The sequence below is a fragment of the Penicillium paradoxum genome (assembly GCF_028828445.1).
Source record: "Penicillium paradoxum strain IBT 22861 chromosome Unknown utg000007l_segment0_segment0, whole genome shotgun sequence".
NCBI classification, from domain to species: Eukaryota; Fungi; Ascomycota; class Eurotiomycetes; order Eurotiales; family Aspergillaceae; genus Penicillium; species Penicillium paradoxum.
Window position 1 is genome coordinate 3,302,868 of NW_026643185.1, and position 24,795 is coordinate 3,327,662.

Sequence of the window (24,795 nt, forward strand, 5' to 3'; positions counted from 1 at the left end):
CTCGGCTAATTCTACTTTAAAAGATAATAAGTCCTCGTCTAGTAATTCTAATAACGGTAAGAAGTAGGATAATAAGGCTAGTAATAAGGATAAGAATATATAGGGTTCTAGGAATAATAATAAGGGTAAGAAAAAGGACGGAAAATAGTAAGATTAATAATAATATAAGCGTGAGAATATTATTTATTATAAATATTATAATACTATAGGTGATTATTTTACTAGGAGATATCCTTTAAGACCTACCTCGTTAAATACTATATAAATATTGTTAAGGTAAGTGGGCCTGACACTACTATAAAACGTAGGAAGTAATGGTAAGATAGAGCGTTTACTAAAAGAGCTACTATAATGACTAACTGGTCGTTATATCAGGTTACTAACCTAAATACCCGATATATACTATAAGATATACGTACCGTATTCGTACTCTGTACGTTAGGTTATAATAAATATAATAACCTACGTAATTATAGTAAACTTAATAAGTTCCTATACCTATATCTAGTTAGATAATTAGTATAGTTAATAGTTAGGGTTAGATAGTTATAATTCCTCCTTAATAGTAGTAGAGACCTTAGGTAAATGCTATATTTATATAACCTAGACTTTTAGTACTACTTAGACCTTCTATACTATCTAGTAATCCTATTTTTAAGTATAATAACCTTTTTTCTAATACTATTAGTTTAACTATTTCTTAGGAAGGTTAATACGCTTCTAATAGAAATAATCCTACTCGTTAGATACTTAATTCTAGCACTTCTACTTATATAATACCTTATCGGTCTATATTTAATAGCTTTCGCGAATATATACTTCCTATACGAACTACGATTAGTAATATTTTTTACACTAAAGGCTATAGTAATATAATTATATAATTAAGTTCTATAAGTATAAATAAGCGTCTAGGCACTCTTCGTCTTAAAAAAGTGTAGCTTACTCTAGCTCTAAAGTCTAGCTTAATTTCTATCTCGGATCTCGATAAAAATAGTATTACTACTCTATTTAAAAAAGGGGTTATAAAACTACTAAGCTAAAGAATTAAGATTACGTATACTAGTATTAAAGGCGAGTATTATTAGCTAAATTATCTTAGTATAGAAAGGCTTAATACTATACTAGAAGTAAATCTAATTTAATATACTATTCTAGTATCTATATCTATAGCTTCTATTTCTCGTTATACGAAACCTATTACTATCGACTTAGCTTATCGCCGCGCCTATTATACCGGCGAGGCTAAGGTAAGAAAGATAGAAACCTCGGCTAAGGATATACGCCTAATTCTAGATATAGGAGTGATTTACCCTTATATACCGTATATTAAAGGAAAAGGATATACCCTCCCCTTTAGGAAAGAAAGGGCTATTCGTACTAAACCCGGAGATATACTCTATATTAATATTTAGGGTCTAATTTCTATTACTTTATATAGAGGAGAGCGCTATTTTATAACTTTTATAGATAATACGTCCCGCTTTATATAGACTTTCTTACTTAAGTCTCGTTTAGAGATTATAGAATACTATATATAGATCGAGACCTACCTACGGACTTAACTTAACTATATAGTTAAGAGAGTTTATAGTGATAATACGGCTAAGTATAAACTACTCGCCGAATACCTAGTAAACCGGGGGGTTATTTAGGATCCGACTCCTCCTTATACTAAGTAGCTAAATAGTATAGCTAAAATTAAGAATCGCTATCTTATTAAACCTCTTATTATAATTATAGCGGAATATTAGCTACCTAAATACCTATAGGGTCTACTACTAAAAGGTATTAACTATACGATAAACCGTCTATTTTATAGTAGGGTTTAGATAACTCCTTACGAAGCCTTTTTTAGTAGAAAGCCTAATCTTTTAAACCTATAAGCCTTAGGCTACTAATACTAGTTTCTAATTCCGAAAGAAAAACGTAATACTAAGCTCGATCCTTATATAGAGGAAGTAAGACTAGTAAGCTATAATAAGGGAGGATATTACGTTTTATATAATATACGCACTAAGAAGTTAGATAGATCTCGTAACGTTATTTTTAATAAGTCTCTATCTCCGACTATTTTACCTACTCCGGCTTATAAGCTAGATCTTACTTAATAGTATCGTAGTAATTAATATAAGGGATCTTATAATAACCCGTTATCTAAAAGGTTTATTCCTATTAATTTTTTATAGTTAGTATATAGATATAAGTCTATATCTAATCGTACTAATACTAGTTCTCCTTAATTCTATACTAAAGGCGTGCCTTTAGATCTAGCTTATCCTATTCCTATACTAATAGGCTCTATATTACCTCGTCCGGTATCTTATTAGTTCTCGTCCTTTCACTAACCCTCCTCTCCTCTCTCGCTAACTATAGAAGAAGTTATAGATAAAAGCTTTTTTCCGTCTAAAGATCCTCTAACTCGATCAATTCTTAAACCTATTAAAATAGAGGGTAGTTTTAGAAATAGTATAGAGGTATAAAGTAAGGAGGAATATAGTATTTATTTTAACGTAGATAAACTAAGGGTTCTTATAGAACCTTAGGTAGCTTCCCGGTAGCCTAGAGAATTAGATATATAATAATCGGATTAGACTAATTAATCTTAATTATACCGTTTAACTAGGATTAGGAAGCCTTCTCGCGCTTATCTAGAAAGCCTAGATTCTTATACTCTTTACGATATAGGTATTACTACGCTTCTTACTAAGAATATAGATATCCTAGAAACTCTTTACGTATACGCTATATCTAAAAAATAATAGTCTAATAAGTCTCCCTCCGAATCTAGATATATACCTAAAATATAGGAGTAAGCTATAAATTATAAGGATAAAGATAAATAGTTAGTTACTATATACTAGGAGATCTCTTAGTATATTATTAACGGTACCTAGAGAGTTATTAAAAGATCGAAAAAGCGTCGTAAACCTCTTACTCTTCGCTAGGTATAGACTATTAAATATAATAGTCGCTATAAGGCTCGCCTAGTAGTACGTAGTTTTCGATAAGTTAAGGGTTAAGATTTTTATAAGGTTTACGCTATTATTACGAAGCTAATATCTTTTAAAGTCTTTATTACTATTACTATATTAAAAGGCTAGCCGATATACTATCTCGATATTATTACTACCTTCTTTAATATAGAAATTAGAGAACCTATTAAAATAGAACTTCCCGAAATTATATAAGATAAGTATCCGGGAAAGTACGGTTTACTAATAAAAACGCTATATAGACTAAAGTAGAGCTCTTAAGAATAGTATATTTTACTACGAAATACCTTAATAGCTATAGGTTTTTAGAAACTTTAGGCTAATCACTCCGTTTTTATAAAAGATCGCTTATTTATACTAATCTATATAGATAATCTCTTAATTTTAAGCCCTTCCGAGGATCTAATTAGCTAATTTAAAAAGGATATTTCTATACGTTTTAATATTTTAGATAAAGGTCCTATAAATAGATATCTAGGAATTAATATTATATATAATCCTAATAGCTCTATCTCTCTCTCTTAGAAATATTATATTAAAAAGAACCTTATACGCTTCAGTATAATAGACTATAATCTTATTCTAACTCCCTTTTATAAGAAAGAAATTCTTATTCCTCGTACTAAAAATAAGGGTATTACGACTATAATTAAAATACGGTTCTATTAGATAAGGATCGGTACGTTAGTCTAGTTAATAATTTTAATACGTCCTAATATCGCCTTTATAACTATAAAGCTAGCTCGTTATATAAAAAATCTAGGTAGATAGTATAAGACTACTCTTAAGAGAATTTTCCGCTATCTTATAGGTACTAAGGATATAGTTATTATATATACTTTACGTTCTACTAATCCTAATTTTAGTCCTAATCTTAATATTAATCTTAGTTCTATAAAACTACTAGGTTTTTATAATACTAACTAAGCTAGCCTATATTCTAAAAAGGGACTATCTACCTCGGGTTTTATTTTTAAGCTCGCTAGGGGACTAATCTTATAGACCTCGAAAAAGTAAGCCTACGTTACCCTTTCTAATACTAAAAGTAAGTATATCGTAGAAGCTCTTACGGTTTAAGAAGTAATCTAGCTATTATAGCTTTTAACGGAACTAGGTATTAAGGGTCTTATTAAAAAGCCTATTCCTATATACGTAGATAACAATAGTATAATTACACTAGCTAGTAACCCGGAATTCTATACTAATACTAAGTATATCGGGGTAAGATATTATAAGCTCTGTAAGGAAGTTAATACGGGAAGAATTAATTTTAAGAAGATTCCTATAGTAAAGATAGCTATAGATAGTATAACGAAGCCTCTTACAAAGGTTATATTTTAACGCTGGATCAGTCAGCTAGGCTTAGCTAATAGGAAAAAGCTATTTGCATAAGCTAACCTAGGAGGTTCTTCATTACTACGTTTAAAAAGAAAAAGACTGGTTTTGATCCTAAGAGTTTATAGGGGGTTTCTTAGCTTATAGGGGGTTTTTTGGCTTCTTCGCATGGCTCATGGGGGGTGTTTGGAGTCAGGTGACTCCTCCTTCCTCGCCGTGCTATAAGAAGCTCCTTCTTCTAGATAGTTTCCTTCCCTTCTTCTCTTCCGCAGACGAATACAGGATTTCCAGTCTCTCTCTCTCTTCGTAGCGTAGAGTCTGGTCCTGTCTATCAACCACAACTGATAGAGAGGGATCGGCGCTTTACGAGGGTTATCTAATTGACGCCTTCTTCCCTCACTGTATCTCCAGGTCGACAATGGCACGAATGTCTCTGCTTGGAAGCTTCATTCATGGATTTGTACTTTACGTTCTTTTTTAGTATCTTCCTCTGTTTCCCCAAGTGGTCCACCTCGAAACACTGCTAAAATCGTCCATCGCGATCCTTCCATTCTGCTGTGTGGTCTTTGTCTTCACGGGGATTGCCACACTCTGCTTTGCCTCCTTCTCTCCTCTTCACAATATAACCATTGCTTGCTATTACGTTGCCCCTTCATAGCAACGTCCGTGAACCCAAATCTTCGGAAGTCTGGTGCGCTATCAAATGCTTTTCAAAGGCCAATCAGCAAGTTGCGATGACAGGGGCCATCTTGGCACTTGAGGGGTCCAATATAAGCTCTATGGCTCTTTTTGCCGCATGTCTTCACGTCAAATACTCGATGGATTCCAGCAAAGTCTGCAGTCTGCTCAATACTTCCATACCAGACAACTTCCCCGGCCTAAAATCCGACGATGTCCCCGGCATAGAAGGATTGTAATTCCACCCGGCCCCCAACGCTTCTAACCTCATTGAGGTGCATGCCAAGACAACTTGTTAGCGAGCCATGGGCGATTGGTCGCGGCTCCTCTGCCCTTATTTGTCTCTCCCTTCTAGCCGCCGGCATTGAAATCTGTCGAAAGTGATGCTTTACAATGAATCCGAACCAAAGAGCAACAAGAGCAACAGAAGATTCCGAGGAATCACCAGTGTCCCGGGTGCATTCAGATCAAAACGCTGCTCAAGCCACGAGCCAAGAGGCGCCCACGCCGTCCCAGTCCCCCAGGATCCTACCCGTTGAGCCTCATGCCGAACCAGCAAACGAACCTCTGGTATCCGACACGACAGATCGAGAAAAAACGAGTAAAACACAGCCATCGATATGGAAACTGATCTCAGATCTATTCATCTGGGAAGTACTCGCCATGGGACTATCCTCGGCGCTTCTGGTTGCCATCGTGGTGATCTTGGCGCAATATAATCATCAACCGCAGCCGACCTGGAGATTCGTGTCGCTGAACACGATAATCTCTTGGTTAAGCACTATCGCCAAAGGTTGTGTTTTGTTCACTGTCAGCGAGGGAATAGGCCAACTAAAATGGGTGTGGTTCACACGTAAGAGCCGCCCGTTGGGTGATCTAGGCACCTTCGATGGAGCTAGTCGAGGGATATATGGTTGTGCAGGCTTAGTCTGGAGACTTCGAGCGAAGTATGGAAATCCGTGGACTGCGGGCCTTTCTGTGAACAATTGCTGATTAAATTGGGTAGACACTTCGCAAGCCTAGGCAGCCTAGCAGTTATCCTCGCGATTGCGTTTGACCCTTTCGTGCAGAGTTTAATCAACTATTACTCTGGACTTATTGTCGACCCTTCAGGCACTGCGATACTGTCGAGTAACTCTGTATACAATGTTTTGGGCCCTCCGTTGTCTCGTGGTGAGAGGCGGAACTAAATGAATTTCATGTAATCCTCGCTAACAGTAGCGTGTAGGAACATACTATGTCGACCCAGCAATGAAAGCTAACATCTACAACTCTCTGTACAGCACCGACTCGTCAGATCCATGGTCTATTCCACGATACACTTGCAGCTCTGGAAACTGTACTTGGGATCCAATTACTACCCTGGAAATGAGAGCGACTTGCACGAACATAACAGACCGACTTCAAATGAAAACCCAAAATTCCACAGTGAAATACGTGCCTAGTATAACTGAAGAAAGGCTCTCTGTCTATCTCCAAAAAGATAAATGGAGTAATGTCTCCGCAGACGTCACGACCGACTCGCTCCGGGGTACCCCTGTCGTCCTAGGGACATGGTTGACCCCTTTTGTCTACGAAAACAATATCGGAATTCCCGTTGTCCAAATTATCGGCCCAGATGAGCTACCAGCCTCGGGCATGTACGGTGCTAAGTTCAACCACACAGTATGGCAAGCGGTAGAGTGCACCATTATCCCTATCGTGCACAGCTTTCGCGCAAAAGTAGTTGAAGGTGTCTATCACGAAGAAACCTTAGCCACCTGGACCAATGGATCTTTCCCAGACAACGTTATTGAGACTCGGAATTACACCTTGCAACCCCCCTGGGGACCGGAAATGGGCATTGAGCCGGGAAAGAATTACAAAATAGGGAAGAGGCAACTGGATTCGCTTTCAGTCTTCTTTCGTGATTTCTTTTCGGGCAAGGCAGAACTTGATTCCATCGGTTTCAGATTTTCTACCACAGGCAAGGACGTTTTGGAGGTTATTACCCTTTCGAATGTCACCAACTGCTCAGTTCGGACTGTGGAGAAGCTGCCTTGTATTATGGATAATGTGGCGAAAGCGATGTCCAAGGCCATTCGGGATACGGCATCATCTTCTGATCTCGCTACCACTCGCGGCCAAGCAATGGTGAATGCAACATTTGTTTCCATTCATTGGCAGTGGATCGCCCTTCCGGCGTTGGTGTGGTTATTAGGGCTGATTACACTATTGGGTACCATGTGGAAGACTCGAAGGGATATGGTTCCAGCTTGGAAGAACGATCTTATGCCTATTTTGTCGCTGTATGGGGGTGTTCAAAATGAAAAGCTACTGGGTACCCCAGTCGTCCGGGAGACCGAGAGGGTGAAGCTTTTCGAAAACGAAGGCAAAATGGTACTGTCTGGGTAGACTCATAGTTGACTATAATGAATATGCATGTAACTTTGTTGGCACAGGATCATCAGAAGTACGCCTGTATAATCAGCGCACACCCCTTGTTTATTTCATATGGCGAGGCTATTTCCCTTAGCGCGCGCAAGTGATTGCACATATTGGACTAACACCCTTCTCATAGTCCTCCACCCAGAGAAGACGACCCCCCTTACATACTGCGCCAAAGCTTTACGAGAGCCTCCCTATAAACAGTTTCAGATACTCCTTATTGTACGGTCCTTCCAGATGTATACTTTGGTTCCCTATGGAAAGTGCTATTGAAACGACACTACCTCTTTTCACTCCAACTGGCATTCGGAAGTAGTCGCACTTTAAGCCATTCACGCCGCAGCAGTTCTGCAGCCGATTTTCGACGTGTCGGGTTAGTTGTAAGCATACCTCGAAGGAAGTCGATGATAATAGGAATTTCAGCGTCGGGCATATCGTTGGGTTTGAGGAATGGCTTTTCAGCGCCATCTATGAGCCTTTCAACACTGGTTGGTTTGAGATCTGAAATTCGAAAAAGGCCGCCTGAGTAGAATTAGTGAAATTTGATACGAGCCCTGGCTATGATAGGTTTGACCCCCCTAGCTCTTAGCATCTCACTTTGCTTTGAAGATGCTGATGTTCTAGCTCATGAGCTGTATTTATCACAGTTTGCTAGGTGAAGTCTCTTCCGGTTATTGGTTGATGGAGCTAGCTAGCCAGCTATTGATGATAAACATTGTGAAGGCTGATATCAAAGTGAGAAAGCGGCGAGAGGACATATTGTTATACTTAAGGATAAATTGAGAGAATAGGAAGCGATAATTCATGAACAAGAAAACTGAAAATAGTGAGAAAAGTGAGAAAGGAATACCATTCTTAGGAACAAAGTTACGACACGCTTCCTATTATCGCTACAAATCTGTCGTCCATCACACCTCTACTTTACAACCATCCTCTCCATCTGACTTCTCCCTATCTTCCATCTTCCACCACCATCAGCACGGCATTCCCACATGGCTAGCGACACCGACGCCAGAATCGAAGAGTCGCAGGACATATGGGTCGATGGCCTAAGACAGTTGAGCCACACAAGCCAACGCCGAATCATTTCCGAGGCAAATGGAAATCTTCAGGGATATGCAGAAGCGAATCGAGCTATGACTTCGAGCACCAGGCCCAATGACGAGACAGGAACGGGCCAAATTCCTCGAGTGAGGATCGCACCCACGGTGGATTTCTCTAATGATCCCGACATCGTGATCATTACCCCATTCCTGCAACTTATTGGTAAGGTCGCTATCGTATCATCCAATATCTCAAACCTCATAGGAAGGCTCCATCTTCTGTTAAAGCCTCTTTCTAATCAAGCAAAGATTCCCTACAGGAATCTGCCGCTGCCCCAGATTTATACTGGTTTGTGGGAGGCTTACGGGCATACCAAGAAAATTTGGAAAGGCTTTGCCCCAGCAGAACCCAAATCGTCTTACTTGAAGTCTTCCAGGCCTGGCAGTCAATTACCCCATATCTTGAAGACGACGGGGAGCTCGATTCTGGCGAGGGGCTCATGCGTATTATGGCCACATTTCATGGAGAGCCCATGCATGAGGAAAAGCAGGGGATCTTCCAGCTTGGGTGTTGTGAGGATGGTCCTCAGAGGAAACGCCCTCGCATTTGATGGCAACTACCAGTGGATTCCCCTTGCAAGGCATCTTGGAAATGGATTAGCGACAGGGGAATGACAGAGTGGACAGAATGAGACATTCCAAGGGAGGTGCGACCTGGGTAAAGCTTGCCCTTCTTTAATACTGAAGTGCATCCCCGGGCCTGACATCGCGAGTTTTGTTAGCAATAATAATATCATTGCCGTGCATTGTTTCTGTATTGTTTCATTCTACGTCTCTTGCTATTCCCTTCGACCTTTACAGCGATATGGACAGTTTGTACAATTATAACTGTGACTTAATTTGACAATTCGACACATCCATTGACAATATCACGGGGCCACGTAAGCCAATCTCGATATTTCGCATCCAAGACAGATGAAACTTGCGTCATAAGCCGTGAGCTTATACCGTCCACCCACCACGTCCACTCAATCTGACGAATGCATATACACCAATAAGCGAATATAATAAGCGCAATGGGAGTTTCCTGGCGCAGGAGATTCAAATAATCATCGGAGACATTAAGAAGCCAGAGGAAAACATCTGCGCTTTCAAGTCTCCGCATGATGCCAGAGTTTATCGCTACGCCCAAGGTACGAGCTATTTCATTGATCGCCTCTTGATAAATGGCTCGAAGTGACGGATCAGTTGCACACTCCCTCCACATCATTTGCTCTAACTCCCAAACATGCGGCCTGCCCTGCTCAAGGGCCTGTGGTGAGTGGTGAGCAGCGGCAATGTGATTTCCGTTTGTGAAGATTGGCGCCAGCCTCCCAGTACGAAGAATTTCACCTCCGGTATGCATGACAGTGGTATTCCCTCGGAAAAGTCGAACCCATTCCGATAAAGCACCACGCTCAAAGAGGACTAGGAAGTCCCCTTCTTCTGATGGCTTGGCACAGGAGAACATGCAAGTTAAACTGGAGAAAATAAACAGTGCAGCACCATTCTCTTGTGCCAGAGGTGAGACGAGTGGAATAATTTCTCTCACAGCAGTGCTATGGTGCATCTTCGCGTGGGCTAGGCAACTTGCACGCCGGGATTCATCTGAGCGGGCTAGATGTAGCGCTGCAACGGCTAGCAAGTTGTGCAATACTGGGGGCGTAGCGAACCCAATTCGAGGTGCTTCATCACGCCAAACGGCCTGTACCGCTGGACTCCGCGATAGCGTATAACATGTTGACGTGGTCCAATGGTGCAACAGTTCCAGGTCAAACACAGCTAGTGTCGAGGGAAAAGGCCCCAGGGAAGATAGGCTTGGTAAGAGCTGTGGGATAACTGGTGCAGCAGGAGCTCTGCCTGATGCTATGCTTTCTGGCCCAGATAGGGAGACTGGCGACTCTGCAGAATCCGCTTTTTTGGTGGACAACACGGTTGAAAGGCTAGTGAAGGAACAAACAACACCATGTTTCTCACAATTACGGCAACATGGCTGGCTTTCGTCGCACTGTAATCGATATTTGAGTCCGGTTCGTCAGCAAGAATTATGTGGCTCTTACTTTGACCTTTCGTTTTTTGCATTGTAAGCATCCGGTCCGCGACTTTCGGTGTGAGCGTCGGCCCGGTGTAAATGTGGCCATGTCAACGACTCGAAATCAGGAGACCATGAGCTTATAGTGGACCCCAAGAGGCTTTGACATGAAACGAACCACTGAGAAGGAGTCCAGGAACCTATTCTGGAGATTTTGCGGAGGCGCAGTGGTCCAGGCCAAGGGGGTTGCGCTAGCCAGATCCGGTTAGCGCTATCACTCCCATGGCGGGGTGTTGAAGGCGAGATTCAGTCCTTACATGTAGCCCTGTGAGACAGGAATATAGAGAAACAGCTATCAATAACCGTATTTCTTCAATTCCTCTAGTTTCTCCCGCATGAAGACCATCTGTCAACTTCAAACTACAATATTGGGTGGAAAATCAGTATAGGATGCAGGTAACTATCGGGTCACTAATTCCATGGCAAGAATGAAGAGCAATTCACTCCAAACAGACTCCTTATATGAAGATAATAAAGAACATACACATGATGAATCGTAAATTCTGAAAATGCAAGGTTGTTGATAGCAAGTCTCTGGTTCTTAGCAATTTGTTGCAAGTACGGCTATGGGAACTATTCCATTACGTAGCCGTGCATGTTGGGTACATACAGCATAATGCTTCGCACCATGCACCTGTGTCCCGTTCCTTGTTATAAGTGCCTTGGTAAGCGATCTATGGATAAATCACCGTCCACAATCTCGAGGCCAAGCACAGCTCTCCACTCAAGCTGCATGTATGACATCGGACGCACTGGTGACTGCGCAGTATCCCGCCATGAACCCTCCCTGAGCTGACCGCTCTTCTTGATCCATTTCTTTTAAATAGATGAAAGAGCAGATACATTCACAATTCCAATCTTGATACCCGTGAATATCTGGAAGATACCTCGCACAGTGAGTTCCCAGAATGCCTCCTGTCTCTGAAAACCCCCGTCTCTATGAGAATTTCAGAAGCTAGGAGCTTACTTGCAACACGACTAACAGTCTCACGAAACAGATGCCCCAAGGAGCTGGAACCCTCACGAGCGATAAAGGACGTGTCCTCGGTCAATTCGAAGTTGAAGGAGCTCAGTATATTTTCGTGGGCAATCTGACCAGCTTCGGGCAGTCTTTCTCTATCCCTAATGCCGATGTTACCTATGACTCGGCAGATCAGCTTCAGAAACAATCTGAAAACTTTGAGGAGTTGCCTATAGAAAAGGACCAGATTCAACTCAGATTGAAGAATGGCGTGGCGATCACGGGCGGCTTTGATATGCCCTTCAGCGATGGCGAGGTAAAGAAAGGGTCCATCGTTGGCGGAGCAGGGAAATGGTTCAAGCTTTGATCGAGAGATGACAGGGATTTTGGTAATACACTGGATGATGAAGCTGGAAGTTCACAAGGTCCGTTTTGTACCTCTTAGGGTAAATACGAGAAAACCTTGAGATATTATACTTCGTATACAGCTGTGGAGCAAAGCCCCGCGCAAGTAATACGGAGATAGTCATCTTGAATTATAAACAAGTAATGCTGGAGCCTGGAAGACAAAGGAAATGAAAAAAATGGGCGTCAGTTCTCCAAAACCACAGGGCTGTGAGCGCCCCCACTCTACTGCGCCACACTCGAGCCGAGCAACCGATACATATAAACACCCCTCGCCCCCGGAAGTTCTCGAACACTTCCGTAAACGTGTCGCATTCTCGTTGCATACACCATGTCCTATCAACATCCGTCCCGTAAGTCGCATGTTATGCCATGACACATCTCCCGGGCTTAGCTGCATTAGCTAACATGGTTAACAGAGCCTCCATACGGGGGATACGCACCGCAATACGGACAGCAGGCCCCTCCTCCCCAGGGCTACCAGCAGCCCCCTTACCCACCCCAGCCTTACGGTGCCCCTCCACAAGGCCAATACCCTCCTCAGCAGGGCCATTACCCACCACCTCAACAAGGGCATTATCCTCCCCAACAAGGCCACTACGGTACCCCTCCTCCGCAGGGTGGTCATTATGGTGCACCACCCCCGCAACCTCACGGATATCACGCTCCGCCGGCACAGCCTCCATACGGCCAGCAGCAGCATGGCTATGCCCCTCCTCCGAACCAACCTCCCGTTGGATATGGTGCTCCACCATCCGGCGCCTTGCCTCCCCAAGGCCCTCCAGCAATGCCATCTCCCGGTTACGTCCCAGGCCAACTGGCACCAGGTGACTTCCGGCCCCAGGCAGATGCACTTCGCAAAGCGATGAAGGGCTTCGGCACCGATGAAAAGGCGCTGATTGCAGTTCTCGCACCACTCGATCCCCTCCAGATGGCCGCAGTCCGTGATACATACTCCAAGCACCTCGGTCGCGATTTGTACAAGGATGTCAAGTCCGAGACTGGCGGGTATTTCCGCGATGGCCTCCTTGCCGTCTTGGACGGGCCGCTTTTGCATGATGTCGAGTGCGCCCATGACGCAATCGACGGCGCTGGTACAAAGGAGTGGTTGCTTAACGATATCCTGCTCGGTCGGTCCAATGCCGATATGAATGCCATCCGGACAGCCTATGAGATGAAATACAAGCGTTCGCTTTCTAGTGATGTCGAAGGCGACCTCTCTTTCAAGACATCTCAACTCTTCGCCACCGTTATTCGTGCCGCGCGCCATGAAGAGTCTACCCCTGTCAACCCGCAGACCATTGAGACGGATGTTCGCCACCTACAAGGCGAGAAGAACGTCACTGAAGTGTGCGCAATCATCGCCAAGGCCTCCAATGCGGAGCTCCGCGCAATCAGCCAGGCCTTCCAGGCACGTTACCATGTCCCTCTTGAGAAGCATATCAAGGAGGAATTCTCGGGTCACATGGAAGATGCGCTGCTTTTGATGCTCCGCTCCGCTACGGACCCTGCTATGCGCGATGCTATCCTCCTCGAGGACTGTATGAGTGGCATGGGCACCAAGGACGAGCGCCTTGTCATCCGCACGGTTCGAGTCCACTGGGACCGCAACCACAAGGAGATGGTCAAGCGTGCTTACCAGCACATTTTCGGGCAGAGCTTGATTGACCGTGTCCGCGGTGAGACCTCTGGTGATTACGAGCGGTTGATGGTTGCTCTTCTCCAGTAAAGAGGAATCACATTTTCCCTCTTCTGTCCGTGTACAAATTTTGATGTTTTAATGATTTTGTGTTTATGATTGTTTATGTGTACCCTAAGATACCATGATCTGCAATGGGAAATGTGATCTACTCTGACCCAAGAGTGCCAAAGTAAGGGAAATCCAAACGATGATGATTCGCTTGAATATTTCGACAGTATCGTTCTCTGTATAAAGTACCGAGGTGTATTAATGGCGTAGACTATTAATGGACTCACAAGTTTGACGCTAGAGGTCAATCGCCCACTTCGTCCGCAGCTTCTCTCCCCAGATTTGGAACAGGATGGGTATAGGAGCCATTGCTAAAGCAAGGAACGCCAGTAAACTGTTGCCCCACCCAAGACCCATTTTTTCGTACATCTGCAATCCGCACAGAGGAAGAAGGGCACCAAGCAAGCTTCGCAGAACTGTGCATGCAGCCACGGCACTCGCTGCATGCGCAAGGAAAGCGTCTACCAGATATGTTTGAACACACATCAATATGATAATCATGCCAAAACCGATCACTGCATTTCCAATCTCAGGCACAATCCAATGGACTACTTTGTCCGTAGACCATCCATAGACGAAAAGACCCGCTGGGATAGCCAAGGACCCAGGTATGGTAAGATACATGGGAAGGCGGTCCTCGGGGACAGGAGTCTCCTTGCGTTCGAGCTTGAGCCGGATCTTGCGGTCACTCAATGTCCCCACGTAGGCAAGTCCAATCAACATGCCTACACCGCTTCCCAAGAATGATAGACCGCTTGCGCTGGCATTGAAGTTATACTGGCCCTCAAAGACGATCGTGAAAGTGGTGAAGAGAATGTAGAGGAAGCCGTAAAGAACAGCGATATAAGTGGACATCAGAGCCACTATCGGCGATAGGATAAGCATTTTGGACGGTCGAATGAGACTGCGAATGAAAAGCTGCTTTGGTGGGATTCCAGAATCCAGACGAGATTTGTACGCCGTATTTCCTGTTGACTTTCGTAGCCGGGCAGCCTTTCGTTCGAGGAGAACCGGAGCATATGTCTCAGGTACGGCAAAAAAGAACACGACGGTTACGACTCCGCTCTAGAATACGAGTTAGTAAACGAACCGTTTTATGCCCTTGTAACATCTGTCTTACCGCAATGGCCAGAACCCAAAACACCCATCGCCAATCTGTAGCTTCCACAAGGAATCCACCAGTGACAGGGCCAATAATTGGACCGAACAGAGGCCCCAGGGACCAGATGGCCATGGCTTGGCCTCGTTTCTCACTCGGCACAAGATCCGCAATTGTACCACTACCGCATGTGATGGCAGCGACGCCTGCGAACCCATCTAGGAACCGGAAGACAATCAACGACGCCATATTGGGAGCTAGCGCACTTGCGATGTTGAATATTACGAACAACACATTGCAAACATTGTAGACCCATGCGCGGCCACTATACTCGCTAACTGGCGCGACAACAAGAGGACCGAAGGCGAACCCTAGGACGTACACCGAGACGACAAACGTCGAAAGGACCTTAGATGTGGAGCCGAAATCTTCGAGGACCTGTCGGATACCTGGTGCAAACATCGAAGAGGCGAGGGGACTTATGTTGTTAGAGTTTCGGTCTTTGGCATATATTGAAGCACTCACGTCAAGAACGTGACGAACGAAACCATCCCGATGATGGTCCATTTTCGTCCACCACTCCAGTTCATCGGATTCTCGGGATCTTCATTGGCTGGCTTCTCCCAGAAGACATCATATTCGGAATCCTGTGTCGTGGGTTCTTCGCTGACTTTCTCATTTGCCTGTTTGACAGACTGGCCTTCAGGGTCATGCGTTTCCGAGTCCATTTCGAGTGTTATCAAAAGAAAACTTCACAGTCATGATGGGTTGATGAGGGCCGATGGGCTTTTTGAATGATTCGAATTTCTTCAGACGTATAGAATGCATAAATCCTACGGAATGGCTCATCTCCGCGCACCTATCAAAGGCGACAGTGACATGTTATGCATACTCAGACCATCCCTCCCCGTCCTTTTAGTCCGAGAGGTGGCTTCGTATTCGTAATTTGCATGAAGCTCATTGGTGCCCGAGGTTGAACAAATGGACTGACCCCCGATGTTTAGAAGGGGGTGGATCGACATCGTGTTCGGGTTCGGGTTCGGGTGAGAACATGTGCTTTTCTTCGTTCGACTCCATCCCCTGAACCCCTAAACCCCCCTGGGTTGAGATTGGCGCCCAGATAATCTCCAGCCAATTAACGCTTCACTACATGGAGCCAGTGTTTGACGAAGTTGACCCTGCTTCAACGACATCCCTAGAATCCATGTTGATCAACGTGATAATCAACCTCGGTTTGCATCTGAATTTCTGAACCTGCACATATAAGACCCCCTCACGCGGTAGCGGAATTACGTCTTTAAATGGTGTGACACGAGTAGAATCTTGAGACAGGATGGGTATTCTTTTCAACGTGCAGCATGTGCTGCTAACCGGACTCTTTACGGTATATCTTGAGATTCTCGTTGGGATTTCGGCTCTAACGCGTCTAGGCAACATTGTACATCGCCTCTAGGGTTATCTACAATGTTTTCTTTCATCCATTGGCCCGATTTCCAGGACCATTGGTGCACAAAATCTCCCGACTGCCATATGTCTACCGGTCTGCTCGGGGAACCCTTCCCTTCGATATGCTAGATATGCATAAGCGATATGGTGACATTGTCCGCATTGCACCAGATGAGCTGGCTTTCTCACATCCCGATGCCTGGCAAGATATTATGGGTCACCAGAAGGGACAAGGGGAATTCTCCAAGGCTGACTGGTTCTACCGTCCAGTTGAACAGCCGTCACATGTAGTCAATGAGACCAGAGAGCAACATGGGCGTCTCCGCCGACAAATGGCTCATGGCTTCTCTGAAAAAGCGATGAGAGACCAGGAACCACTGATTCGCGGGTATGTTGACATGTTGCTCGACCGACTGCATGAATTTTGCAAGTCCGGTAGTCCGGTGATCCTATCCGACTGGTATAACTATACCACTTTCGATATTATCGGGGATCTGGCATTTGGTGAGCCATTTGGCTGCCTCCAGGGGTCAAATCTTGATGGATGGATCAAAGGGATCTTTGAAGCCGGTCGGCTCGGAATTATCTTGCAGGCTCTTTCGTTCTATCCACTCGTGAAGCAGGCGTTGCTATCAATGGCTCCTGCGTCGATGAAAGAAGCCCACGAGAGACACCAGAAACTTACCGAACAAAAGATGTTCCGTCGGATGGAGAAGGAAGAAGGCCGAGCCGACCTAATTGAAGGACTTTTGCGAAAGAAGGAGGAGTTGGTAGGTTTGAGCTCCTTTTTGTCTATGAGTTAATGACTGATCATTATCAGAACCTGAGTGTTGGAGAATTGATTGCAAATGCCGAAATTCTCATTATTGGAGGCTCGGAGACTACGGCCTCGTTATTGAGCGGAGTCACATACCTTCTCCTCACGAATCCAAGTGCCTATGAGAAGCTGAAAACGGAAGTACGAACTGTCTTCCAGAGCCAGGAGGAGATCAACCTTATCTCTGTTAATAAGCTTTCCTATATGCTTGCATGTCTCGACGAGGCACTGCGTATGTATCCACCCATCGCCAACGGCCTACCTCGAATGAGTCCCGCGGGAGGAGCCAAGGTGCTGGGTGAATATATTCCGGAAAATGTATGTTTTGCTTTGAATTACATACTGCATTTCTGCCTCTGCTAACGGCCTTTTCAAGACATATGTCGCGGTTCATCAATGGGCTCTCTACCGAAGAGAAGACTATTTCAAAGACCCCAATACATATCACCCAGAGAGATTTTTGGGAGATCCAAAATTCGCCGATGATCGCCGAGAAGTGTTGCAGCCATTCCATACTGGACCGCGGAACTGCCTCGGTAGAAAGTAAGTATTGACCCAACGTATCCGAGGTCTCTAGAGATGCTGATGGATGTCTTTCAGTCTTGCATATAGCGAGATGCGTTTGATCCTCGCCTTGATTATTTTCAATTTTGACATCGAGATCGCCGATGAGGCCCGTGACTGGATCAACCAGAGGAATTTTCTGATGTGGGAAAAGGGCCCGTTGAAGGTTCATTTGACTCGAGTATAAGCTTGTTCTATCGATTCAAATGAAGTGTTAAGACCCTCTTTTATGACCTGGAGACTTGCCTGCGCCACGATGGCATTTAAGCGCCTAGCTCATCCCGAGGTTGGCCGGGGTTCTCGTATTCAGCCTCCACAAAATGGGCTTACATTTTCAAAGTTCTAATTCTGAGTTCTGATAAAAAGCGGCTTTGAGCATATTCGTAATTTCTGATATCAAGGTAATTCTCAAAGTCAGGTTGTCATGGCCGGGAATGCGACTCCTGTACAAGAACTATCATGTGCTGACAGCCCCTTGTCAACAACTGGCAACATCATCAGCATCTTGACTCTAGCATACGCGATCCTAGTCACATCGATTTTCCACACAAATCGCTTGTTGCATGCTGAGAGACAACAGCGAGATTTTCAAAATAGATTCCTTGATGAATATGCGGCGTTTGAATCGGTTCGCATTGGCTACAAAGCATGTCCCATTTGATTCCCGATGAGCTACAATCCGAAGCGACCAATAGCCAGGATTATCGTTATCTAGAGCGCTTGGCCTCCAAAACCAGAGACAACTTAACCAGAAATGAATCTCTTGCGTGGTGGCAACTACTTGGTCGTCGGGGCTACTTTCTAGCTCAGAAAGCCGAGGCGGAAAGTAAGCTGGCGCAGATTACACAACTAAGGAAGAAACGACAGATGTTTTGTCTCAGAGTGACTCAAACGTAGGTGATCTATTTTCTCTTTCTTGTGGCTTATCATCTATGTCTAATGGAATTCTAGCATCATAATCAGGATGGTTGAACACCAGAACGAAAGAATCAATCAGCAAAGAGAGATAGTGCGCCTTCAAAATACGTTGATTTCTCAATTACATGGGCAGCGATTATCCCAGGAAGATAGTGAAGACCATGGCCATGCTGGATAGTTGCATTTCTAAAGCCCCTATACCTGATATTCTCTACTTCCCTCAGCGCTATAGATATCGATAGGACGTTACTAGAATATCTCACAGACAAGAACCCAATAAGTGCTTCGCGACAAAACAATTTCATTCACAGCGTATACCGGAAAAGTGGAGATTTATCTCCCATCTGGAGCAGTTGCTCATCGCTGTATTTCTCACGGATCTCTGCCTCGTCCATACTGCCATTCCGCTTATTGGCATAAATGTATGAGAATTCGAGAACGACAGCTGCAATGATACCCGTTGCGCCAAAGGCCAAAGACAAGCCAAAGCCTGTGGGGTAGGATGGGGCTTCTTTGTCAAGGTACATATAGCTGCCGACAATGCCACCTAGGTTACCAATGCAGATGTTGAAAGCACTTCCAATCGCACGGCGATTGGAGGGAGCTAGGTTGTTCAATGTCCATGATGATGTGGCAGGGTGGACAGGGTATATTCCCATGCAGGTCAGGATGATTGCGAAAAATCCGGGTCCTATGTTCGCCTGGAGTTGACCTTTGAGTCCCATTATGATGGCATAACCGATGACAATGAGGAACAATGGGGCTACCACGAATGGCATGCGCCGGTAGAATCTGTCAGACAGTGTCGAAAAGATGACAGCAGATATGGCACCAGCCACATAGGGCGGAACCGTCATGAGCTGCGCATTGGTGCCTTCGAAGCCCATTCCTTTTGTGATTGTAGGAAGAGTGAATTTTGTTCCTGGTAGAGGGTGAATCAGCAATCATATAATTTTCAAACATTGGCGGATTGACAAACCGTAGGAACAGGCACCCTGGCCAATAAGAATATAGGCCAGCAAATGCATTCTCCAGTTGAGCATGACCGCCTTGACATCTTTCAACGAAGATGCTTTCTGTTCGTCCTTGAACCGACCACCTTCTTTGATAAAGTGCTGTATCTCGAGGTACCGAATTTCCTCTTGGTCAAGCCATCTGCCAGACAGCTTGGGGGAATCCACGAGCAAGAAGAAACACGCAACCCCCAAGACAACGGTCAGTAGACCCTCGATTAAAAAGATCCAGCGCCAACCCTCGTAGCCACCGACACCATCCATTTCGGTGAGTCCAGCTGCCAGGAGGCCAGAGAAAGCACCTGATAGTGCACTAGCACAATAAAACCAGGAAAGTCGGGTAGCAAGCTGTCTTGGCATATACCAGAATGAACACAAGTACACAGCTCCTGGAAAGAATCCAGCTCTTTTGGTCTAGTCAGTAAATGAGGAAAGGAGGATTGGACCTTTTGACATACTCAAAGACTCCCAAGAAGATTCGTGCAGCCACTAGTCCTCCGAAGTTTTGGACGACGCCCGTCAAAGTCATGATAATTCCCCAACTGACAATCAAAATCCCCAAGTAAACCGATGGCCGACTGAACTTCTTGAGTATGATATTACTTGGTACCTCTGACTATGAATCAGTCACACGTCGGCATTATGTATCACAATTAGACTCACCGAGGAGCACATATGGAATAAAGAACAGACTGAGCGCAATATTGTACTGAATACCGCTCAAGCCCAAGTCTTCTGTCATCCCTGCAATCTTTGCATTACCGATGTTGGCTCTATCCAGGTGGGAGACCAGATAGAGGACAGCAAGCATGGGGACTAGTCTGATATCGACCTGCAATAGAATACATAGTTAGTTTCTTTCTCGTAAACGGATAATGGAGCCTTACCTTCCGCCTGACTTTGTTCCGTCTTTCCGGGGAAAAGCTGTGATAAAATTGGGCATCATCATGAGAAAGGCCCAGCACTGGAATGTTTTCGATGGTAGTAAAGTTGCTAAAGTTCTCCACGTTCTCGGATGTGCAAGCTTTCTCGTCTTCCAAGTCATCTCGTGACTCAAATCCGGGCTGTGTTCCGGCCATGATAGCGTTGAAATGTGGGGGATCTAGAGAGTTGAGTGGAATATCCAGCCAAGATACGTGGAGAAAGGCTGTCCGGTAGTTAGCTTTATATGTTTGCTGTGATACGTGTGTAGAAGATTTAGACCCCCAAACGCCCCGGGCCGAGGGGTTCGGGATCTAAGCCAGACAACCTCCACTAAACCCATACAACAAGGTCGATCCCTAGTTTGCTCCCAAAAGCCTACTTGGAGTCGGCTATAACCATGGCTTGGCGGACTTGCCAAGTCCATCCATTTGCCAATGAATCCTTCCCCGCAGCGGTGATTCCCCCGCGATTTGCCGTGGGTAGATCTGGGGTAAACTCAGATTGGTCAAGATGAGAGGCAAAGGCCAAGGGCCAGAGCCCACTGGCTGATATAACAAAGCGGGCATGGCGCTAGCTTTCGTTCCCTGTTCGCCGCCACAAGCCATTGGGTGATCATCCCACACAACTCCACGTATCTGCCTCACCTGTCTCGCGTCATTTTTATCCTCTATGGCATGATGAAAGCAAGAGAAGAAAGAGTCCTGAGGTTTTGTTTGGTGGCTGCTGTTGCAACATAACGAGCTCGTTCATAGGTATCGTCGACCCTTTTCGTTGTGAATAAGCTATATTCTTAGTTCTCACTCTGTACGTTAGTACGCATCTTCCTTCGTAATCCTGAGATTGATATCGACCTATCGGGAGATTTCACTGACAGTTGAACAGCGACTCAGAGAACTTTAAATATAGAGTGAGAATCAGGCCATGAAAGGCGTGTTTTGTTGCATTCCGCGGATATCGAGAATATCAATATTCGGCTTCTCAACCCTCATTGCAGAGGATCTGATCTGGCTAGCAACCCCACAGTACTAAGACATGCCTGCTGCAACTTGGCAAGTAACCTCGGGAGTTTTGGGCATACAGCTCGGGTAGGCCCCAAACTTTTATTCCGGAGTTCGAGTCGACCGGAGCGAATTTGGAGTCTATCCGAGCTGGCCGGCTCTGGAGGACTAAGTGGACCCGCAATTTGAAACATTTGAGCGTCTTCTTGATGACTGCGATGTACCAGAAATCCGTGCATACGTTGTCCCCAGTCCTTTCTATCCTTTTCTTTAGTCCTCGCCAGAGTGAGCAGATCAAGCAGAGCCAGTGGAGACCAGAGTCCCCGGATCGCCGTTTGGGGGCCCTCGCTTCCCCAGTTGGCAACAGCAGAGTTGTTTTGGAAGTCGAAAGAGCAACCTGCCTGACCGCGTTTCCTGGCAGAATGATGGCTCTGGGAAAGAACTGACGGATTGCTTCTTTCCTCAGCGAACAGAACAGGGCCACCTGCTGTACACCTGCATTTCCTCATTCCCTTGCAACTGAGAAGTACCCCTAGGTAAAGATCAAGAGACACTCAGCCTCACAGTTGCGATTGTTCATTGCCTCATCCCGCAATCTATCCCTTTGACCTCGAGACCTGCCCAGTTCGCTATTCTGACTGGATGGTGGCCTAGCCGTGCTGTGCGCAACCAGTCCCCACCCGTCGATACCGGTTGAGGCTCTGGCAAGACAAGCTTTCCTATCCCACGCCAAGCCACATGCATCACATATAAGCGAGAGATCATCCTGATGGAAAGATAGACCCTAGACCGGGGCCCAGCGTCAGAGCCGCGGGGATAACGCGAGTCTCATACTTTGTGCTGTTCAGAGACAAGCAGCACAGAAGAATCATGCGTTATTCAAACCAATGGAGTGTCTGGTACAGCCCATTCAGAGAACTCTCTACCAACACAATCATTGCTTTCGGGCGGTCCTTGCTCGGTCTTTTGGACATATTTCCAGCTTCAGGGACATTGTACTCTGACAAATACACAGCTCGATCTCTGGCTTGGTGCCTGAAGGAAGATATTGGGGAAAGTGAACTACCCAAAGCACATGGGAAAATGGATAATTATGCTCTACTGTTACTGTCTTTACCATATGATCGTGAGAATATGATTCCAGCTAGCTGCCCTGAACGACTCGGTAGAACAGAGTCAACGGTCTACGACCTAGTAGGATTTAAACAATAAGACTCTCTCATTATTACTAGACTCCATAAAGCTATTTTGACGAATTTGAAACTGATTAAAATGATTGCTTAAACTTAGAATCCCGTGTCAATACTAAACCCGATATCGCCGAAGTGAATATCATTTGCGCTGTGTGGCTTCAATGATCACCCGATGCATCTCAGCCAGCCACTCAAGTTGCTTCTCAGTGTCCTTCGAACGTTTAAGGAACCCAAGGACGCTTTCCGCAGTGCGCTTTGCCCCGATCTTACCGACAAAGAAGAAATGATTTCCGGGAATCTGAGTGGTCATGGAACTGGGGATGCCGTGAACGATCTCTCGCAAATTGCTGAAGTATCTCCGGCGCGCCGAAAGACTAGCCGCCGTATTGATCTTCGAATCATGGCAGTACGCAGCTGCAATACCATTCTGGTAGCATTGAGCCATCACTTGCTGATTCATGAGGAACGACCAGGTTGTTTTGTCCGAGAGAGCGTGGCGGAAGTCGAGCCCGCTTTTCGGGTAGATGGCACCAATAGTCGGCAAGCTTTGGTAGTCGTGTACCTGTGCGTCTTTCATCAACTTCCACTTGTCGTCTTCCTCGACGATATCCTTGGTGTCACTGTTGTACCGGAAGCCAGATCCCGTGATACCGATTGGCGTAGCACCGATGTACTCCTTCTCGTAGATAACGGGGTCAATCAGGTTACTGGGTGCAAGGTTTTCATCTTTGTCCTGTTCCCCGAGCTGGCTCAAGAAGATGGGCTTCAAGGTTGAATTGATCGCATAGCCAGTAGCTGTCAGCTCGAGGTTCTTTCTCGGGGTGGGATCCAGTAGACCAGGGAGGGCAGGAGTTGCCGCCAGCGAAACGAATAGCACGACTTTGATTCCCAGTCGGGCCAACTGAATGGTGAGAGGTTGGATGATCTTTCCAGCCATGCTCCAACCCAGGACAATAACCTCCATAGAGAGCTTTTCCTGTTTGATGATGGTCCAGATGGTGAGAGCGGTTTGGAGACCCCATTCGGAAAGCGTGAAAGTGGCACTGGTGGCCGGCATCATTGGCGACTCCATCTCGAGTGGGTAGGAAATACCCAGAAATCCATTACCACTGTGGTGAAACCAGTGGGCGAGGAAGTCCTCGCTGCAGGATCCTGCGTGTCCACCATAAGAGATGCGTGCATTGTGCGCCATTCCCGGCACAAATGCCACGAGAGGCTTGTCTTCGTCATTGTCGGCTGGGATGTATTTGTAGACCACTGGGTTGCCGCCGATGGATTTGCGCTCCTCTCCTTCGTAGAGCTGGAACTCAGACTCTTGCGGGCTCAGTTGAGTAGACATGTTGGCGAAGTCGGAGGTTATCGACGGTGTCGAAACAAGAGTGCTTTTGTGTGACAACTTGTGTTAACCGAATGATTAAGTGCGAACTGAAAGTCGAACAAAACTTACTTAGTGGGGGCTAGTTGAAGAAGCTGAGGTGAAGAGTAGGAACTGGATAGGTGCGCGACCCTTCTGGTGAGGTGGGATGCAGAGAAAAGCAGGCGAAGGAGGGAGATGGAGCTTGCAAAAGAAAGAGTTCTGCGTCAGGACAATTTATGGAGTGTTGAGTACTAAAGTGCGTGGTTGCAGACATCAATTAGGTCATTTGAGCTATTCATTCAACCCATTCAAGTCCTTCAAGCTATTCGAGCTATTGGGGTCAATTAAGTCAAGCACGTACTTTGCCTAACCGGGTCATTCAAGTCACCCCAGCTGCTAGCTCATTCTATTCATTCCATTGTAGTCAGTTAAGTCATTCAAATTATTCAAATTATGCTATTCATTATCCAAATCAAGTCCTGCTTGTACAATGGAAACACAATAATCACACCTCTTTCTCTATGGCATATCAAGAATGGGATCATGCACACCACCTGGAACAAAAAGCAAGAATTCGCGCAAATAGAAGGCTTGTAAACTGTCCCACTGAATGGACAGTCTTCCAAACGCTCAAAAACAAAATCGGACTTCATAAGGACATATGGGTATTTTTTTTGAAACGTGCAGAGTATCAATCATGGATCTCATAAAACAAAAAAACAAAAAAACGCATTATGCAA

The 24,795-nt window shown here is 45.3% G+C and overlaps 9 protein-coding genes across 9 annotated transcripts; 6 read left to right on the forward strand and 3 right to left on the reverse strand.

The window, feature by feature from the left end:
• Positions 1-5,672: 5,672 nt before the first annotated feature.
• Positions 5,673-7,403, forward strand: N7457_008754 (DUF3176 domain-containing protein; the record flags this gene model as incomplete). The annotated part of the gene is made up of 3 exons (XM_057179797.1): positions 5,673-5,956; positions 6,016-6,182; positions 6,238-7,403. The coding sequence occupies 3 exons, from the start codon at positions 5,673-5,675 to the stop codon at positions 7,401-7,403; spliced, it is 1,617 nt and encodes a 538-aa protein (XP_057028183.1).
• Positions 7,404-8,428: 1,025 nt separating this feature from the next.
• Positions 8,429-9,090, forward strand: N7457_008755 (uncharacterized protein; the record flags this gene model as incomplete). Its single annotated transcript, XM_057179798.1, has 2 exons — positions 8,429-8,702; positions 8,789-9,090. 2 exons carry the CDS (start codon positions 8,429-8,431, stop codon positions 9,088-9,090), a joined length of 576 nt encoding a protein of 191 aa, XP_057028184.1.
• Positions 9,091-9,374: 284 nt separating this feature from the next.
• N7457_008756 (Zn(II)2Cys6 transcription factor domain-containing protein) lies at positions 9,375-10,659 on the reverse strand (the record flags this gene model as incomplete). The annotated part of the gene is made up of 2 exons (XM_057179799.1): positions 9,375-10,526; positions 10,579-10,659. 2 exons carry the CDS (start codon positions 10,657-10,659, stop codon positions 9,375-9,377), a joined length of 1,233 nt encoding a protein of 410 aa, XP_057028185.1.
• Positions 10,660-11,608: 949 nt separating this feature from the next.
• On the forward strand, positions 11,609-11,938 carry N7457_008757 (uncharacterized protein; the record flags this gene model as incomplete). Its single annotated transcript, XM_057179800.1, has 1 exon — positions 11,609-11,938. One exon carries the CDS (start codon positions 11,609-11,611, stop codon positions 11,936-11,938), a length of 330 nt encoding a protein of 109 aa, XP_057028186.1.
• Positions 11,939-12,307: 369 nt separating this feature from the next.
• Positions 12,308-13,705, forward strand: N7457_008758 (uncharacterized protein; the record flags this gene model as incomplete). The annotated part of the gene is made up of 2 exons (XM_057179801.1): positions 12,308-12,329; positions 12,396-13,705. 2 exons carry the CDS (start codon positions 12,308-12,310, stop codon positions 13,703-13,705), a joined length of 1,332 nt encoding a protein of 443 aa, XP_057028187.1.
• A 258-nt stretch (positions 13,706-13,963) lies between these two features.
• Positions 13,964-15,553, reverse strand: N7457_008759 (MFS transporter; the record flags this gene model as incomplete). Its single annotated transcript, XM_057179802.1, has 3 exons — positions 13,964-14,791; positions 14,847-15,303; positions 15,351-15,553. The coding sequence occupies 3 exons, from the start codon at positions 15,551-15,553 to the stop codon at positions 13,964-13,966; spliced, it is 1,488 nt and encodes a 495-aa protein (XP_057028188.1).
• Positions 15,554-16,255: 702 nt separating this feature from the next.
• N7457_008760 (cytochrome P450) lies at positions 16,256-17,839 on the forward strand (the record flags this gene model as incomplete). The annotated part of the gene is made up of 4 exons (XM_057179803.1): positions 16,256-17,041; positions 17,092-17,406; positions 17,465-17,631; positions 17,689-17,839. Coding segments are annotated over 4 exons (1,419 nt in total), but the record flags the coding sequence as incomplete, so codon positions are not given.
• Positions 17,840-18,875: 1,036 nt separating this feature from the next.
• On the reverse strand, positions 18,876-20,662 carry N7457_008761 (uncharacterized protein; the record flags this gene model as incomplete). The annotated part of the gene is made up of 5 exons (XM_057179804.1): positions 18,876-19,492; positions 19,550-19,989; positions 20,042-20,195; positions 20,247-20,415; positions 20,471-20,662. 5 exons carry the CDS (start codon positions 20,660-20,662, stop codon positions 18,876-18,878), a joined length of 1,572 nt encoding a protein of 523 aa, XP_057028190.1.
• A 2,208-nt stretch (positions 20,663-22,870) lies between these two features.
• N7457_008762 (uncharacterized protein) lies at positions 22,871-23,473 on the forward strand (the record flags this gene model as incomplete). Its single annotated transcript, XM_057179805.1, has 1 exon — positions 22,871-23,473. One exon carries the CDS (start codon positions 22,871-22,873, stop codon positions 23,471-23,473), a length of 603 nt encoding a protein of 200 aa, XP_057028191.1.
• Between the last annotated feature and the right edge of the window lie 1,322 nt (positions 23,474-24,795).